Source organism: Salvelinus alpinus, chromosome 30 (genome assembly GCF_045679555.1).
Source record: "Salvelinus alpinus chromosome 30, SLU_Salpinus.1, whole genome shotgun sequence".
NCBI classification, from domain to species: Eukaryota; Metazoa; Chordata; class Actinopteri; order Salmoniformes; family Salmonidae; genus Salvelinus; species Salvelinus alpinus.
Window position 1 is genome coordinate 33,100,811 of NC_092115.1, and position 19,203 is coordinate 33,120,013.

General features: G+C 41.5%; 1 protein-coding gene across 1 annotated transcript in view; it reads left to right on the forward strand.

The window, feature by feature from the left end:
• The window catches only part of LOC139559947 (gamma-1-syntrophin-like), a 63,620-nt gene extending 45,071 nt beyond the window's left edge, over positions 1-18,549 (forward strand). Inside the window, exons 13-19 of the mRNA XM_071376425.1 lie at positions 1,817-1,855; positions 3,865-3,981; positions 10,497-10,568; positions 14,705-14,857; positions 15,223-15,315; positions 16,323-16,433; positions 16,632-18,549. Of these exons, the coding sequence (XP_071232526.1) occupies positions 1,817-1,855; positions 3,865-3,981; positions 10,497-10,568; positions 14,705-14,857; positions 15,223-15,315; positions 16,323-16,433; positions 16,632-16,808 (762 nt within the window). The 3' untranslated portion in view covers positions 16,809-18,549. The remainder of the gene's footprint in view (positions 1-1,816; positions 1,856-3,864; positions 3,982-10,496; positions 10,569-14,704; positions 14,858-15,222; positions 15,316-16,322; positions 16,434-16,631) is intronic.
• The last annotated feature ends 654 nt before the right edge of the window (positions 18,550-19,203 follow it).

Sequence of the window (19,203 nt, forward strand, 5' to 3'; positions counted from 1 at the left end):
TGTTAGAAATATTGTTTCAGTAGTTGCTTTTGAACGTGTTAGAGTTTCAGCAGGAAAAAGGTCTGTTGAGACAAAGCACATTCTTTTGGTGAATTTGGAGAGGGATACCTGCATCTTCTCCCCTTGATTTACAACAAGACATGAGTTGTCAGTCACCATTAGTTCTTTCCTCCCCCCTCTGCAGGTGAGAGGGGGTCTGATTGAAGTTATTCATTGCAAACCTGATCTGATCTATTTGGATTCTTGTGGACAGTCCTGACACTGGCTAATGCTAACTCCCACTCAGATAAAATCCTCATTCTGGCCTGGGTGGATGGTTGGAGTACTGCTGAGAGTGTGGTTCGGAATGTAGTAAAGAGCATCTCAACACCTAGCATAGTATTAGCAACCTCTAAGAAATGTAATTATAATGTAGCCTAGGGGCAGTGTTAGGGAGAATAAAGCCTCTAGGGGGCTAATGGGGAATGGGCTAATGTGGAGTGGACTAAGTGAGGGGTCACACTGAGCATAATACTGAGGAGTCACTGTCACTAATGTACAGTGTGGAACAGAGGGTTTTCTGGCTGCCACCAATTTGCTCCCCACCCACTTCTTACTGTACCAAGATGCATGGAAGAGGTTGTCACCTGGATATGATTATATCAGTCTCTCTAAAAATGGAAGCTTGGTTGGTAAGTGAGAAATGAAGAATTATTTACAGTGGCTGATCTGCTCATTGTGTGCAACACTAACAGAATAGTTAGGAGACATATCTATGGCAGACTTCCAACGCCTTTCTAAGGCACTGGACAGGTCTAGTACTGCATCTCTCCATAACATTGAAAAATAAACATTGGCTCCTCTCCTGGATCACTGTAGAAATGTACCATTTTGGAAATGAGATGTTGTAAAAATGTAATAGCTACCCTCCTCCATAGGAAGACTTTGTGGGGAGGCCGGCAAGGTATAATTTGGTGCTCTCTCTGTTCCTGCGAGAGGGTTCTATTGATAGCGTGGCGTGGATTAGGAGATACTTGGGTTCAAATACTATTTGACATCATTACAAATACTTCTGTGCTTTATTGAGCTTGCCTGGTTTAAAGGACCAATAGAATAGTCCCAAAATGGGCACTCTAGGTATGCTAGAGAAAACACTGAAAGTATTGGAAAGATTTTAGATAGTATTTGAACCCCAGTCAGAGCTGCTAATACCGTTATCTAACAGAATGTTTTTATTTCTCTCTCTATTTCTCTCTCTCTCTGTAGCTCCCTAGCTTTTACTTCTCACAGACGGCGAGAGCGAGAAAGAAAGAAAGAAAGAAAGAGAGAGAGAGAGAGAAAGAAAGGGAGCAAGGGGGAGAAGGAGAAGGAGAGGGAGAGAAAGAAAGAGGGAGCGAGAGGGAGAGGGAGAGGGAGAGGGAGAGAATTTTTTGGAACAGCTTCAGGTCCTTGTTGAAATGACTCTATCCATTTAGCAATTTACATACATTGAATACATTAAGTAGTTTCACTTCAACAGTGTTCTTTTATGTCTGTGGGGATAACATAAGAATGTTGTAAATAGAGAGTTAGCCGTTTGGTTTTGGTGGGCCCATGCTAGACTGAGTGTGTGTGCTTCTCAAAGAGGAGCATATTATACTGGTATGATGATACTTAATGAAATGTTATACAACCAACAAATGGTGTTTCAGTGACACAAACCAGTGAGTAATAACTTATTATTTCCGTAGTAATAAATACGCAACATAAATAATAGTCTCTGGACTATAAAATCAAGTGCTACCAAATGTAATCTTTGTGTATTATGTTGCAATTAGTTTAATGTTTGATTTTACAGGTGAAGAAGATAAACAGAAACTTCCCAGTTAATCAACAGGTAAGCTATTACTACTACTACTACTACTACTACTAGGCCTACTACTAGTAGTAGTAAGGCAGTATGGTCCGTTACATCGGCCCAGTAAAATAAATAGTGGGGGTACACCTTACCAGTAAAACATGAGCCTATCACAATTGCCCCAAAAAACTATAGGCTAGTACCCTATTAGTTAACATTACTGCATATCAGACACACTAACAATGTGTGAATTGACTGGAAAACGGGTGGTATACACTCCAAATTGCGTTGTGGTTTAAGGAGAACACTTACATATTGAGTGGCTGAGACGCTTGCGACAAGGCGGAGATAAGTTGCTGAGATCGAGGCGCACGTGGACAACAGTGGATGATGCATCAATTCAGGCTAAGTGTAGGCCTAATGACAATCTCAGAATTTCATTACACTACACATAGGTGTTTTGTAACAGATGTCTCTTTCCATTCATCAAATTGCAAGTGCAAAGTGCATTGTTGGGTTTTGGATGCTGTAATTATTTTGTGAGTGAACGAATGTGCACGGGTAGCTTACATGAGTGCCTTTGTTAAGTGACTGGCTATGTTTAAGCCACGTTAAAAGGCATACAGTAGGCGTTGTGTCCATAAGGCTAGGGGAAGCTAAGCTTTAAATTAAATTGCCCAAATTGTATAGCCTAATTAGCTTACTCCTTTCTATACAGAAATTAATATCACATTATTCAAAATGGGCAACTATACCAGAAAGCATGATTTTGCCACAGAGAATCATTCGCTTAAAAAAAAGAAAAAAGAGCTGTTGATTGTTTTAAATCGCATAGCCTACAGTTGGAAGGGCCCACAATTTGGCCAAGTGTGCACTTCAGTGAAGAGCAGAGAGACCCAGCCAGGAATATTGCAATATTTAAAAATACAATTGCGGAACAACTGTTTGGAAAGCAAATGGCTATTGCTATAAAGAGATCCAATCTGTCTTTTAGTTATCAAAATTAATTTAATTGAGCAAACAGTAGCCTATCTTACTGGCACCAGAGGAGAACATCGGCCATATCCTCCAGAGTAGGCTACCCTGTAATTTTTGTGGTACACTTGGGTGTTCCGTACCGGTAAGAAATTAAATATACTTTCACCCCTGCTACTAATACTACTATGTATACCTTACAAAAAAATCCTCACCATTGATATGAAATTGTCATGACATGGTCTTTTATTCAATGGATTCTTTTAAAGCACAGTTCCAAGGTTTAAAAAAATGACAGACTATGCCCAAAAGATGCTTCATCCACTCTACACGGTTTAATGTACTAGAACGCTCTCTGAATGTCAATCCAACCTGAATGCACAGGGCACTGGAAGAATTATCACTTCGTAAGTAATGTTTGTCAATTAATCCAGTAAGGTATCGGTTGCCAACTGGCGATTTGACATGAAAATAAAATGTCATTCATTCATTCCAACCAGGTTTAATAGTCCACAGAAAGGCCATGGTTGACTGGCAGTGCCAGTGGCAACTATTGCAGACGGAGGGAGAACGATTTGCATCATAAAGTCAAAGCAAAGAGAAATCATCAGTAAGAGAGGACAACACAAGTTCCCTTGGTCCTCACTTCAGCAACAATCCCTCCATCAGCCTAGACATGGATAGTGAATTAACTGTTTTTATAATTAATCCATCTACAGCCCCAAAATGACAAAAGCATGAAATCATTCAACATCCCGTATCGTCATGGCAATTAAAGTACATTAGAAGAGACCGACTGCTCATGCTGCTCCTGAATCTTTCACTCAGTGTTTTCATCCATCAAGATGTCCATAGAGAGAGGGAAATGCAAGCAAACATTTCCACTGTGGCTCGCTGCAATCCTCCTGACTGAGATGAGTGCAGAAAGACTTGATGCCTGCTGCCTTCCATTTTCTCTAAAAAGTGTTTTTCTCCCTCTCCCTCTCCATTTCCATTTCTTCCACTCCTTCTCTCTCTTTCTCTCCCTCTCTCTCTCTTTCTCCCCTCTATATCCCCCCCTCTCTCTCTGATAGATTATCTACATGGGCTGGGTAGATGAGAAGGAGCAGGACTCTGTTCAGGACCGAATGTATTCATCACAGTTCCTTGCCTTGAGGGGTTCCTCACTCTTCAAGTTCTCAGCACCTCCTGTACGTTTTATATCCTAAATTCCCTTTAGTAGCAACGGTAACACTTTATTTTACAGTCTGTTTTAAGCTGGTACTTACCAGTGGCGTAAAGTAACGCTTTATTTTACAGTCTGTTTTAAGCTGGTACTTACTTACCAGTGGCGTAAAGTAACGCTTTATTTTACAGTCTGTTTTAAGCTGGTACTTACCAGTGGTGTAAAGTACTTAAGTAAAAATACTTTAAAGTACTACTTAAGTCATTTTTTTAGGTATCTGTTCTTTACTATTGATATTTTTGACAACTTCACTACATTCCAAAAGAAAATAATGTACTTGTTACTTCATACATTTTCCCTGATACCCAAAAGTACCAAAAGTTATATTTTGGATGCTTAGCAGGACAAGAAAATAGTCCCATTCAGGCCCTTATCAAGAGAACATCCCTGTTCATCCCTACGTCCTCTGATCTGGCGAACTCACTAAACACAATTGCTTTGTTTGTAAATGATGTCTGAGTGTTGGAGTGTGACCTTGGCTATCCATAAATTTAAAAAACAAGAACATCTTGCCATCTGGTTTGCTTAATATAAGAAGTTTGAAATTATTTATACTTTTACATTAAACCTTAATTTAACTAGGCAAGTCAGTTAAGAACAAATTCTTATTTATAATGATGGCCTAGGAACAGTGGGTTAACTGCCTTGTTCAGTGGCAGAATGACAGATTTTTACCTTGTCAGCTCGGGGATTCGATCTAGCAACTTTTCAGTTATTGGCTCAACTCTCTAACCACTAGGCTACCTGCCGCACTTTTGATACTTAAGTATATTTCAAACAAAATACTTTTAGACTTTTACTCAAGTGGTATTTTATTCAGTGACGTTCTCTTTTACTTGAGTCATTTTTTATTAAGGTATCTTTACTTTTACTCAAGTAGGACAATTGGTATTTTTTCCACCACTGGTACTTACCTGATATTTCATTAAGAAACTATGTGTCAACAATGGATACTTTCTGGTACTTACAGTACCTGCTAAATACCAGGCTGTAAAGAAAAGGTTACCACATAAATGTATCGAAACTAGTTTCTGAAAATATGTGACAAATGTTTTTGAAAATGTGTACATTGTTGTCCAGCCTATAATGAGTCCTACACACATTTTCCACCTTTGTTATTTTCTATTAAACCATACATGTATACAGCTGGACGACAATTATAATACCACACCTGATTGATGACCGTCTGTGGCCCATCGCTTTTCATTTGATTGATCATTATTACCACATCAGTATTATTATGTTATGCCAACCATATCAGTACTTGTGTTTATATCCACAACTCAGAATATTAGTTATTATGACAATTGTTTTGCTGCTATTAAACTAAAATATAAAGCGAGATTGATGTTAGATGTAGGTTTATCCCGGAGGAGCCTCCAGCTACGCCTTACTTCAGCTGAGGTGCAATTTCTAGCTCAACCACATTAGTGAGTTTAGGGTTTTCCCTAATTTTGTTTTGTTCCATATTCTGTTTGTGCTCCCTATAATAAGTTGTTGTTTAGTTTGTCTTTTCGGAGGCAAACCTAGTGGGCAACGTTCCTTATCATTTTCTTGGGCATTGAGCGAATTTCAGGTCGGCTGAGCGCAAACTTGAAAGTTGTGAAAATTCTGTGCAACCTCCAGCCTGTACCTGCTTTAAGTTACAGTTTTAACAGTGGATAGTGTGGCTATTTGATCATAATGTACAGTGCATTCGGAAAGTATTCAGACCCCTTGACTTTTTCCACAATTTGTTACATTACAGCTTTATTCTAAAATGGATGAAATAGTTTTTTTCCCCTCATCAATCTACACACAATACCCCATAATGACAAAGCAAAAAACTGAAATATCACATTTACATAAGTATTCAGACTCTTTACTCAGCACTTTGTTGAAGCACCTTTGGCAGCAATTACAGCCTTGAGTCTTCTTCGGTATGACGGTACAAGCTTGTATTTGGGGAGTTTCTCCCATTCTTCTCTACAGATCCTCTCAAACTCTGTCAGGTTGGATGAGGAGCGTCGCTGCACAGCAATTTTCAGGTCTCTCCAGAGATGTTCAATCGAGTTCAAGTCCGGGCTCTTGCTGGACCACTCAAGGACATTCAGAGACTTGTCCTGAAGCCACTACTATGTTGTGTTGGCTGTGTGCTTAGGGTCATTGTCCTGTTGGAAGGTGAACCTTCACCCCAGTCTGAGGTCCTGAGCGCTCTGGAGCAGAATTTCATCAAGAATCTCTCTGTACTTTGCTCCGTTCATCTTTCCATCGATCCTGACTATTCTCCCAGTCCCTGTCACTGAAAAACATCCCCACAGCATGATGCTGCCACTAGCATGCTTCACCGTAGGGGTGGTGCCAGTTTAGCTCCAGATGTGATGCTTGGAATTCAGGCCAAAGAGTTCAATCTTGGTTTCATCAGACCAAAGAATATTGTTTATCATGGTCTGAGTCCTTTAGGTGCCTTTTGGCAAACTCCAAGCGAGCTGTCATGTGCCTTTTACTGAGTGGCTTCCGTCTGGCTACTCTACCATAAAGGCCTGATTGGTGGAGTGCTGAAGAGATGGTTGTCCTTCTGGAAGGTTCTCCCATCTCCACAGAGGACCTCTGGAGCTCTGTCAGAGTGAACATCGGGTTATTGGTCACCTCCCTGACCAAGGCCCTTCTCCCCCGATTGCTCAGTTTGACTGGGCGGCCAGTTCTATGAAGAGTTTTGGTTGTTCCAAACTTCTTTCATTTAAGAATGATGGAAACCACTGTGTTCTTGGGGACCTTCAATGCTGCAGACATTTTTTGGTTCCCTTCTCCAGATCTCTCCCTCTACGCAATCCTGTCTCGGAGCTCTACGGACAATTCCTTGTTTTTTGCTCCGACATGCATTGTCAACCTTATATAGACAGGCGTGTGCCTTTCCAAATCATGTCCAATCAATTCAATTTACAACAGGTGGACTCCCATCAAGTTGTAGAAACATCTCAAGGATGATCAATGGAAACAGGATGCACCTGAGCTCAATTTCGAGTCTCATACAAAGGGTCTGAATAAAAAAAGAAAACCAGTGACTGTGAAAGACCTAACTTGGGAAATACAATATAACTGTACAAAGGCGAATCTGATCATCATTGCAAAGCATTATGACATCAGTGTATTATCTGTCCATCCAAAAGTAGTGGTCGAAAATTTACTCAATGCTGCTTTGGTCCTGAAGGAAATACTCTCAGAGAGGCTGATGAAAAGGGTGATACGGGTGGTAGAATAAACCCTGAAGACGTGCCATTGTGGGAGTTAGAACTAAATGCAAAACTAGAGCAACAGAAATGTAAGTTTGAGTACAAGAAAAGGGAACTTGAGTTAGAATACAGAAAAGAAGAAAAGCGTGCAGCCAGACTTTTTATCAGTTGTGTATGAACCTTTTGTTTCTGATGGGTTTGTGTCTCTTCAGAGTGGTGATGATGTTAAGCAGCCGTTAAATACTGCGAGACACTGTGGCAGCCCAGTCCTTCAGTTTGGAGGGTGTTTTGCCTTTGTCTGATACTTCAGCAACTCGTGACAGTGTGTTAGTTCAAGGCGTGGAGCTGGGCTGCATCAAAGTTTCTTTGTATGTTGTTGAACTCAAGTCTGATCTTGTTTCTAATCCTGTGGTCATTGGAGTGAGGCCTAACCTACCTCATTCATTTTGGGCAGCAATCTGACTTGAGGGAAAGTGCCAAATCCAGTGTGCCAAATCCAGTTTTTTTGTGGGCAGAGTAGAGGAACTTGATGGGTTATCAGACAAATACCCTAGAGTGTTCCCAGTTTTTGCTGTTACACGTGCTATGTTTAAGAAGATTGCAGAGAGCAAGTATAGTGTTGAGGAGAATGTCAGCGATCCCACCATGTTTAATCTGTCTGAGACCTTTGTGTGGTCCTGATTTCAGTAAACCTCCTGAGTTGACCTCTCCTTTGAAAACCCCAAAGGTGAGCGAGTTGGTAGGACCGCTGAAAGAAGAGAGGTTCCCTACAGTTGAATTAGGAAGCAGCTAATTGCTGAACAGAGAAAATATGCTTCCCTCTCCCCTCTTTTTGTTGAGATACGTCCAGAGGAAGAGTTTGATGAAGTTCTCATGGGTCACTTTGACAGAGATGGTGTTCTGATGAAGAAATGGCGTTCTCAAGCCACTTCTGGTCCAAATGATAGGCCCAGTGTATCTCAAATTGTCGTTCCAGTTACACTCTGACAAGAGATACAGAGGTTGGCTCACGATGGAAGTATGGTAGACCATCTTGGGGTGAACAAGATTTGTGATTATATCCTGCGTAACTTCTTCTGGCCTGGTCTGAAACATGATGTTGTGGTTTACTGTAAATCCTGTAGCATTTGCCAGCTGACTGGTAAACCGAACAAAACTGTGCCAGTGGCACCTTTGTAGCCTATACCGGCTTTTGTGGTGGACTGTGTTGGTCCTTTGCCCAAAGCAAAGAGTAGTAACCATTTTCTCTTAACCATCATGTGTGCTGCCACTCGTTTCCCCAAGGCCATTCCACTGAGAAACATCATGGCTCCCAGTATTGTTCAGGGCCTTGTGAAATCCTTTTCAACGTTTATATCCGCAGATAGTGCAGTCTGACTAAGGTTAAAATGTAATGTCAAAGATCTTCCAGCAAGTGCTACAGAAGTTGGGTGTTACCCATTGCCCCTCTAGTGCATATGTAACAGTATAACCGTCCCCTCGCCCCGACACGGGCGCGAACCAGGGACCTTCTGCACACATCAACAACGGTCGCCCACGAAGCATCGTTACCCATCGCTCCACAAAGGCCACGGCCCTTGCAGAGCAAGGTGCAACATTACTTCTAGGTTTCAGAGCAAGTGACGTAACTGATTGAAACGCTAGTAGCGCGTACCCGCTAACTAGCTAGCCATTTCACATCCGTTACACTTATCACTCAGTCACAAGGCGCTCTTGAGAGATTTCATCAGACTTTGCAGTCTATGTTGAGAGCTTACTACTTTGAGTTCGAGAAAGACTGGGATGAAGGGATGCCTGTAGTGCTATTTGCAGCACAGGAGGTTGTTCAGGAGTCTCTCGGTTTCAGTCCGAACAAGCTAGTGTTTGGACATTATGTGAGAAGCAGTGAGGCTCCTTAGAGTAGGAAGGGGAGGACCATCCTCCTCATTAAATTTCATAAAAATAAAAATGCAGCTAGCTTCCGTCCTCCTCCGTGTACATCGACTTCAATACACAACCTAGGAGGCTCATGGTTCTCACCCCCTTCCATAGACTTACACAGTAATTATGACAACTTCCGGAGGACGTCCTCCAACATACCAGAGCTGTTTCAGCATGAACTGGCATGCTGTCCACCCAATCAAAGGATCAGATAATGAATCTAGGACTGAAAGCATAAGCTACAGCTAGTTAGCACTGCGGTGCATAAAATATAGTGAGTAGTTGAGATTTTTTTGCTGTTAAATTAAAGCTTAAATCCTGCAATTCTATGCATTCTTCCATGTCTTATGTGTGTTTATATGATACCAGGGGTCGAAGCCTGAACTAGTTTTTTGGGGGGACCCGCTGTCCGCATTGACCCCGTTCTGCGTCTGGATCTGGTCTGCGGTCCACCAGTATGGGGGGCTAGGTAGTAGCAACCTCATGATGGGTATAGGGAAAATTAGAGAATCATGTAGTAGCCTAAACCTATCGCTGTTACATTTAACTGGGTGAATGGACTATGAATGACAGTCATCCAATATGTTGTAATAGAAATAAGGCCAAGCTCATGAAAAACTTTATAATAATCGTCCTCCCTCATCTTAAACGGCACTGACCGCCACTGGTCAGAGGTCCATTGAGCTTGCTGAGAGAGAGGTTTTTGGAGGACAACACCTCAAACATGAAAACAAATCTGTTGGAGCACATAAGCGCTTTTCAATACAGATTGCAGCTATACCGCACCTGTGAGTTTGCCAGTGAGAATATGGAGAATATGGGTCACTGTTGCAAGCTCACTTTTCAGGCCCTTACACCATGGAGAAAAACATTTGTAAAATGGATGACCTCATCACCACACCGGTGCACTGAAAGAAAAACCCACACCAACTTAGGATAGGGAGTAAAGAGAATATAGAGCAAAACAAACAGGGGAAACATCAAAACTCAGGCTTCTTTCTTAACTAAAGTGGTTGAGCTGGAAATCTTACCTCAGCTGCCATGAGGTTTAGCTCTCCCAACATCTCCTTTCCCCTGATGCACTGGGCCAGCAGCACAGGTGCCTAACGAGGTGACTCCTATCAGTGCGCACCTCAGCTATCGTGCTAACATGCTAACCAACGTCGAAGTGGAGAGAAAAAACAAACCCGTAACAAGTGTGAACATGGGAACACAGAGTGTGCAAGTAGGATATAAAATATTAAAGTGAAGGAAACTGAAACAGACCAATGTAATTACACTTCAAAAAGATTTCAAAGGGATCCATCTGAATAGAAGACTAAAGGGTATTTAATGTGTAATGTTGCAGGTGACTACATGGGACTGGACGAGGGCGGAGAAAAGCTACACTGTGTACGAGATCATGTGTAAAGTTTTAAAGGTATGTCAACAACTTTTACGCCTGAGGTACTGTATTTAGAAACTGCTGAGTAGCAAATCTCAGGGTCTGTGTTTGAAAGGTGACATGAAAAAGAGAAGAGATCTGTGCTATGTGTCCTTTTTATTTTATTTTATTTTTTATTTCACCTTTATTTAACCAGGTAGGCTAGTTGAGAACAAGTTCTCATTTGCAACTGCGACCTGGCCAAGATAAAGCATAGCAGTGTGAACAGACAACACAGAGTTACACATGGAGTAAACAATAAACAAGTCAATAACATGGTAGAAAAAAAGAGAATCTATATACAATGTGTGCAAAAGGCATGAGGTAGGCAATAAATCGAATAATTACAATTTAGCAGATTAACACTGGAGTGATAAATCATCAGATGATCATGTGCAAGAAGAGATACTGGTGTGCAAAAGAGCAGAAAAGTAAATAAATAAAAGCAGTATGGGGGGTGAGGTAGGTAAATTGGGTGGGTAGTTTACAGATGGACTATGTACAGCTGCAGCGATCGGTTAGCTGCTCGGATAGCAGATTTTTAAAGTTGTTGAGGGAGATAAAAGTCTCCAACTTCAGAGATTTTTGCAATTCGTTCCAGTCGCAGGCAGCAGAGAACTGGAAGGAAAGGCGTCCAAATGAGGTTTTGGCTTTAGGGATGATCAGTGAGATACACCTGCTGGAGCGCGTGTTGCGGGTGGGTGTAGCCATCGTGACCAGTGAACTGAGATAAGGCGGCACTTTACCTAGCATAGCCTTGTAGATGACCTGGAGCCAGTGGGTCTGACGACGAACATGTAGCGAGGGCCAGCCGACTAGGGCATACAGGTCGCAGTGGTGGGTCGTATAAGGTGCTTTAGTAACAAAACGAATGGCACTGTGATAAACTGCATCCAGTTTGCTGAGTAGAGTATTGGAAGCTATTTTGTAGATGACATCGCCGAAGTCGAGGATCGGTAGGATAGTCAGTTTTACTAGGGTAAGTTTGGCGGCGTGAGTGAAGGAGGCTTTGTTGCGGAATAGAAAGCCGATTCTTGCTTTGATTTTGGATTGGAGATGTTTGATATGAGTCTGGAAGGAGAGTTTGCAGTCTAGCCAGACACCTAGGTACTTATAGATGTCCACATATTCTAGGTCGGAACCGTCCAGGGTGGTGATGCTAGTCGGGCGTGCGGGTGCAGGCAGCGAACGGTTGAAAAGCATGCATTTGGTTTTACTAGCGTTTAAGAGCAGTTGGAGGCCACGGAAGGAGTGTTGTATGGCATTGAAGCTCGTTTGGAGGTTAGATAGCACAGTGTCCAAGGAAGGGCCGGAAGTATATAGAATGGTGTCGTCTGCGTAGAGGTGGATCAGGGAATCGCCCGCAGCAAGAGCAACATCATTGATGTATACAGAGAAAAGAGTCGGCCCGAGAATTGAACCCTGTGGTACCCCCATAGAGACTGCCAGAGGACCGGACAACATGCCCTCCGATTTGACACACTGAACTCTGTCTGCAAAGTAGTTGGTGAACCAGGCAAGGCAGTCATTAGAAAAACCGAGGCTACTGAGTCTGCCGATAAGAATATGGTGATTGACAGAGTCGAAAGCCTTGGCCAGGTCGATGAAGACGGCTGCACAGTAATGTCTTTTATCGATGGCGTTTCATTTTAATGGAAAGAGTTGTGACATAGAATGTGTGGATATTGCACAATTTCTACGCACATTGCGTCTTTGCAAGGCTAGAGTTGATCAATTTCTTGACCACTGGTTTCGCTTTCATATGACAGTGCAAAACAGTAAAACTCAAAATGCTGCTATTGGAAGCAGTTATACTTTTTTGAAACCCTGGCAGGTATCATTGAATTTTTCTGCAATGCTCTTTCACGAGTGCATTTGTTATGCACAGCAGCATGTCTCGGCTGGGACGAGGGAGTTGACACTTGATTTTGAAATCCTCACAGCAGCAACAGCAGCTCCGCTTATTCATTTCTCACTCAGCCAGGTTCGTCGTCACATACTGAGTGAGCTGGTCATTCGTGCCGTGCACATAACTGGTTATTTCTATATGTACTGTCAACTATGTCCCTCCACCCATAACACATTGAATTACACATGTGAAACAGCATTTCTCAACATGTGAAACAGATTTTCTGAAATACTAAAATGCATGGTGATTGAATTCCAGCCAATGTCTGTCACATCCCCTTAAGTGTATCACTGGATTTCTAATCTGCATACAGTACAGTATACAGTGCCTTTCAAAACTATTCATCCCCCTTGATATTTTTCCTATTTTGAATGCATTACAACCTGTCATTTAAATTGATTTTCATTTGGATTGCATGTAATGGACATACACAAAATAGTCCAAATTGGTGAAGTGAAATGAAAAAAATTACTTGTTTAAAAAATGTATAAAAAATGTAAAACGGAAAAGTGGTGCGTGCATATGTATTCACCCCCTTTGCTATGAATCCTCTAAATAAGATCTGGTGCAACCAATTACCTACAGAAGTCACATAATTAGTTAAATAAAATCCACCTGTGTGCAATCTAAGTGTCACATGATCTCAGTATATATACACCTGTTCTGAAAGGCCCCAGAGTCTGCAACACCACCAAGCAAGCGGCACCATGAAGACCAAGGAGCTCTCCAAACAGGTCAGGGACAAAGTTGTGGAGAAGTACAGATCAGGGTTGGGTTATAAAAAAAATATCAGAAACTTTGAACATCCCACGGAGCACCATTAAATCCATTATTAAAAAATGGAAAGAATATGGCACCACAACAAACCTGCCAAGAGAGGGCCGCCCACCAAAACTCACAGACCAGGCAAGGAGTGAATTAATCAGAGGCAACAAAGAGACCAAAGATAACTCCAAAGGAGCTGCCAAGCTCCACAGCGGATATTGGAGTATCTGTCCATAGGATCCCTTTAAGCCGTACACTCCACAGAGCTGGGCTTTACAGAAGAGTGGCCAGAAAAAAGCCATTGCTGAGAGAAAGAAATAAGCAAAAACATTTGGTGTTCGCCAAAGGGCATGTGGGAGACTCTCCAAACATATGGAAGAAGGTACTCTGGTCAGAGGAGACTAAAATTTAGCTTTTTGGCCATCAAGGAAAATTCTATGTCTGGCGCAAACTCAACACCTCTCATCACCCCGAGAACATCATCCCCCCCCAGTGAAGCATTGTGGTGGCAGCATCATGCTGTGGGGATGTTTTAAATCGGCAGGGACTGGGTGGGAAACTGGTCAGAATTGAAGGAATGATGGATGGTGCTATATACAGGGAAATTCTTGAGGGAAACCTGTTTCAGTCTTCCAGAGATTTGAGACTGGGATGGAAGTTCACCTTCCAGCAGGACAATGACCCTAAGCATACTGCTAAAGCAACACTTGAGTGGTTTAAGGGGAAACATTTAAATGTCTTGGAATAGCCTTTTCAAAGCCCAGACCTCAATCCAATTGAGAATCTGTGGTATGACCTAAAGATTTCTGTACACCAGCGGAACCCATCCAACTTGAAGGAGCTGGAGCAGTTTTGCCTTGAAGAATGGGCAAAAATCCCAGTGGCTAGATGTTCCAAGCTTATAGAGACATACCACAAGAGACTTGCAGCTGTAATTGCTGCAAAAGATGGCTCTACAAAGTATTGCCTTTGGGGGGGTGAATGGTTAAGCACGCTCAAGTTTTCAGTTTTTTTGTTTTATGTCTTGTTTGTTTCACACAAATATTTTGGATCTGTAAAGTGGTGAGCATGTTGTGTAAATCAAATGATACAACCCCCCCCCCCCCCAAAAAAAATACATTTTAATTCCAGGTTGTAAGGCAACAAAATAGGAAAAATGCCAAAGGGGGTGAATACTTTCGCACGCCACTGTATGAGTCACTCACTGTCCCTTGTGCACATTATCTGCATGATAGCAAGACATGGGTTCAAATAATATTTGAAACATTTAAAATACTGTACTTGATTATGATTGAGCCTGTCAGGAGCAACGGAACCAATAGAATTGTCCCAAATGTGCAAACCCCGCCCATCTGGCATTCCAGGCAGGCTCAATGAAACCACTCAAAGCATTTAAAAGAAAACAAATACCAATTGAACCCAGGTGTGATGGCAGGCATGACTAACGTGTTTCTCTCAGGACAGTGACCTCTTGGACAAGCGGAAGCACTGCTTCAGTGTCCAAACGGAGTGTGGGGAGGACATGTTCTACAGCGTAGAGCTGGAGTGTGAGCTGCTCATTTGGGAGAAGGCCTTTCAGATGGCTACCTTCCTGGAGGTGGAGAGAATACAGGTACACAATAGATGAGAGGCAGAACTTTTTCATAAATCAATTTCCAGGCAGGTTTCAACGCCCCCCAAAGCAACATCCAAGCTCTCTGTCATCAAAATTGTCACTTGAAACCAATCAAAACCAAACTCTTTTAGGTAGGGGTGGGGAGTGAGGCAGAGCTATGTGTGAGGGCTCATCCTGCTTAAACAATGGTAGGAGATAAACTGATAAGTGATAAAGAGAAGCAGTGGCATACTCTACTATACAGGCCAAGCTTGCTCATCCTCTCACAACAACTGATATATGTGCGTTTAGCTGTGGAAGATTATGCTGTCTATTATATATGCCTCTAGTGACTAGCATCATGCACTGTTTCCCCTCCACAGTGTAAAACATACGCTTGCATCATGGAGAGCCACCTGATGGGACTGACCGTAGACTTCAGTATGGGCTTTGTCTGTTTCGATGCTGCTTCAAAGGTAAGTTATATTACTGGTACATCAACTTTGGACATTTACCAAGTCTGAGAGCCACCAGAACTATTCCACTAGAATACATAATGTGGACAAACAGGACACATCGACAGCTACATTGTTCTCTGTGTTTTTTGGGCCTAATTCTGACACAGCGAGGCATATTTCTTTCTCCCCAGAGAGTCTTGCAGTAGCCTAGCCTACTGCTGATAGGCAGGGTATTGTTTATCAAAACAAGCATGAAATTACAATTCGTATTTAAACGGCAATTGTAAAACTATACACATGGTGGGGAATGTTTAATAATTTAATCAGATTGGAGATCGGCCTTGTTCTGCACTCCCAGGATTCAGATCTGTGTGGAGCCCCTAGGGGGGAAAGTGTTGCTTCCTATTGTTTTGTACACGTATATCTTGTTTTGTATGGAATGTGAATAAATTAATTTGCATATATTACTTGTGTAAATTCCTTACCACGGGCAAATAAATGTACATTCTATTCAAAAGACAGACAGTGATACAGAGGGAGAGCTCGAACTCTATTGACACAAATTAAAACCGACCTACCCAATGTTGAAAACTCAGGCTACTGGTTTAGAACAAGGTGACGTGGACGCTTTCACGTTCTCTAGACGGGCCCAACAAAATGGTTGACAATTAGGAGGAAGTTTATCATCACTCTGTAGTAGATTCCAATCGTCATTCACAACAGGATGTCATCTTCCAGGTGACTCTACAATCCACACTGAGTTTCCTGCTGAAGTTATGACTTATTATTATAAGTGCACTGTCTGGTACATTTTCAAATATTAGGTGGAAAAACATGATAGGATTCATTTAGCTCTGTAATTCAGTTATATGATACTTATAGGTAGATAATTTAAGAGGACTAATCAGGATCAAATGGATAGATAAACAGCTAGTTTACTGTAACGCTTGACTCCATCTCAGTTAGAGAAGATAAGCTTCTTTATAAACCATCTCCAACCACATTTACTTCCTTCCCCTATATAGGCAGTGCTATGGAGATACAAGTTTTCCCAACTGAAAGGGTCCTCTGATGATGGGAAGAGCAAGATCAAATTTCTGTTCCAAAATCAGGACAATAAAGCTATTGAAGCCAAGGTAACAAACCTCTCTGACTCTGTGAAATCCTCTCTGTGAAATCAGCCAATACAGATATCATATTTGTATCATATTTTCTTAGCCATTATCATCTGATAGCAATGTGAACAACGATGTACTGTATTGTGCATTCATACAATTTTTTTGTATTATTATACCAAAACATGAAATACTTACTGTCTATCTTTTGTTTCCCAGGAGCTGGAATTTTCTAACCTCTTTGCCGTGCTTCACTGTATCCATGCGTTCTTCGCTGCCAAAGTTGCTTGCCTGGATCCAATGTTTCTGGAGAGCCAAGGTGCTGCGACGACCACTGGGGGGGTTCCCACTCTCACCTGTAATACACAGACATCCAAAATCAAATACTCTACCTGACAGAGCCTGTTCACCCCCTCTCCTTCCCTTCCCCTGAGTACTCCCTCTCGACACTGCACTTTCACTACATCATGGACCAGAGAGAAGGAGACAAAACAAACGAGTATGTTGTACTGTCATCCAATGAACAAAGACAGGTGAATCCAACATGTAAATGGACTATTATTGGCAGACCTATTTTTTTCTTCCAGAAAGACACATTTTATATTTTATCAGAGAAAGGGATGATAACTGTGTGAACTTTTGGACCTGTACATTGCACTGTACTTCAAACAACTTTCTAATATGGAGGAGTGAACGCAGAACCAATGAATGGAGAATGGATGACAAAACAATTCTGAATTTAGTTTTTTGTCTTTGGGTAGGTCCTCAGACATAATTCACAATGATTCACATGTGTTGTTCACACTGCTGATAAACATAACACAACTTTATTTCCATGGTGAAAATGGAGACAAACTGTTTTCTACAATATTGTATCATTTTCTTGAAGGTTCAAGTGTATTTTTTTGAACAGGTACATACACTGAGGACTATGAACAAATTGCTATCTTCTTCCTGACAAAAGAAGATTTCAAGACAATTTGAATTCTGATGATTATAATTTTAAGGACAGTCACTAAGTTAATATTGCCAACATTTATCACTGGAAGTGTTAATTAGTCATACAGAAATGTTAGTAATTTTTTTCATCAATTAAACCGATTGATTTCCTAATAATCGTGAATAATTATTAGATTCATGAATATTGAAAAGATGGGAACGTAAACTGCAGTGTTACATAGCTTAGTATTTTTTCTTGTGTGGTTGTATAACGAAGTTGAAAGCACTTAGTTTTCTCCAATCTATGTTATTTGATTTGATTTATCTGGAAACATCCTTTAATTCAACAAATAAACGGTGAAATGTGTGTGCATTATGGATTATACACACATGTATACACTAATCAACCCTATGGCACCAGATTATTTTTGTTGCCCCTGAGGTAGTTCCGATATGCTATAAATATAAATCACATCATGTCAAATGATATACAATTTCCTTTCAACAGAACAGAAATGAATGGGGAGTTGCAGAGAAGAAATGGCTCAGGTTTTGGATGTAAGCACAGCTTTTTTATTGATGTGGAGGAGAGGACAGGATGAGTGCTGCTATGCTGAGTCTGTCAGGAAGAGGGGCAGTCGAGAGGTGTTTTTTAATCAAGGTTTTCAGCGAAGAGTAATCTCTCACACACCCAACCTGGTCAGGACTCGTTTTAAGGGCGGATTCACAATCATTAAGTCAATTGAATCATTGAGAAGGATTCAGACTAAGTGCTAGCTACAGCCAACACAGTCAGACAGATTCAGAACATGTGGTTGTGTGAAAATGTCTTTACCTATACTCACTGGAAGATATTGCTCTAAATACAACCTGCAACAATTGAATAAACCCTTTCGGGAATGTTATTTTTCTTTCTTTATCTTTCCTTAAGATGTAAATAAAGGTTGACATCCAAATGAATAAAAGGAAAATAAGGAATATGTATAATATTACTTGAGGATTACTTGAAAGGATTAAGACATTTATTAATTGGATGTCTTCAACAGAGACGAAATAGTTGACACCCTTATGCTCTCTTTACCAAGTTCAATGATGATGACCCATGGTGAATTTTGAATATATATTTTCTATAATATACTGAACATGTAGTGTTGGTAACATGTTTCATGAGCTAAAATAAAAGTTCCCAGAAATCTTCCATATGCGCAAAAAGCGTATTTCTTTCAAATTTTGTGCACACATTTGTTTACATCCCTGTTAGTGAACATTTCTCCTTTGACAATATAATCCATCCACCTAACAGGTGTGGCATATCAAGAAGCTGATTAAACAGCATGATCATTACACACTTGCACCTTGTGCTGGGGACAATAAAAGGCCACTCTAAAATGTGCAGTTTTGTCACTCAACACAATGCCACAGATGTCTCAAGTTTTGAGGGAGCGTGCAATTGGCATGCTGACTGCAGGAATGTCCACCAGAGCTGTTGCAAGAAAATCTGTTAATATTTCTACCATAAGCTGCCTCCAACGTTGTTTTATAGAATTTGGCAGTACGTCCAACCGGCCTCACAACCGCAGACCACGTGTAACCACGCCAGCCCAGGACCTCCACACCCGGCTTCTTTACCTGCGGGATCGTCTGAGACCAGCCACCCAGATAGCTGATGAAACTGTTTGTTTGCACAACCAAAGTATTTCTGCACAAACTGTCACAAACCGTCTCAGGGAAGCTCATCTGCGTGCTCGTCGTCCTCACCAGGGTCTTGACCTGACTGCAGTTCGGCGTCGTAACTTATCTCTTTCACATACCCTTTGGCTTGGAACACTTCAAAACAAGAGATTGAAGGGGT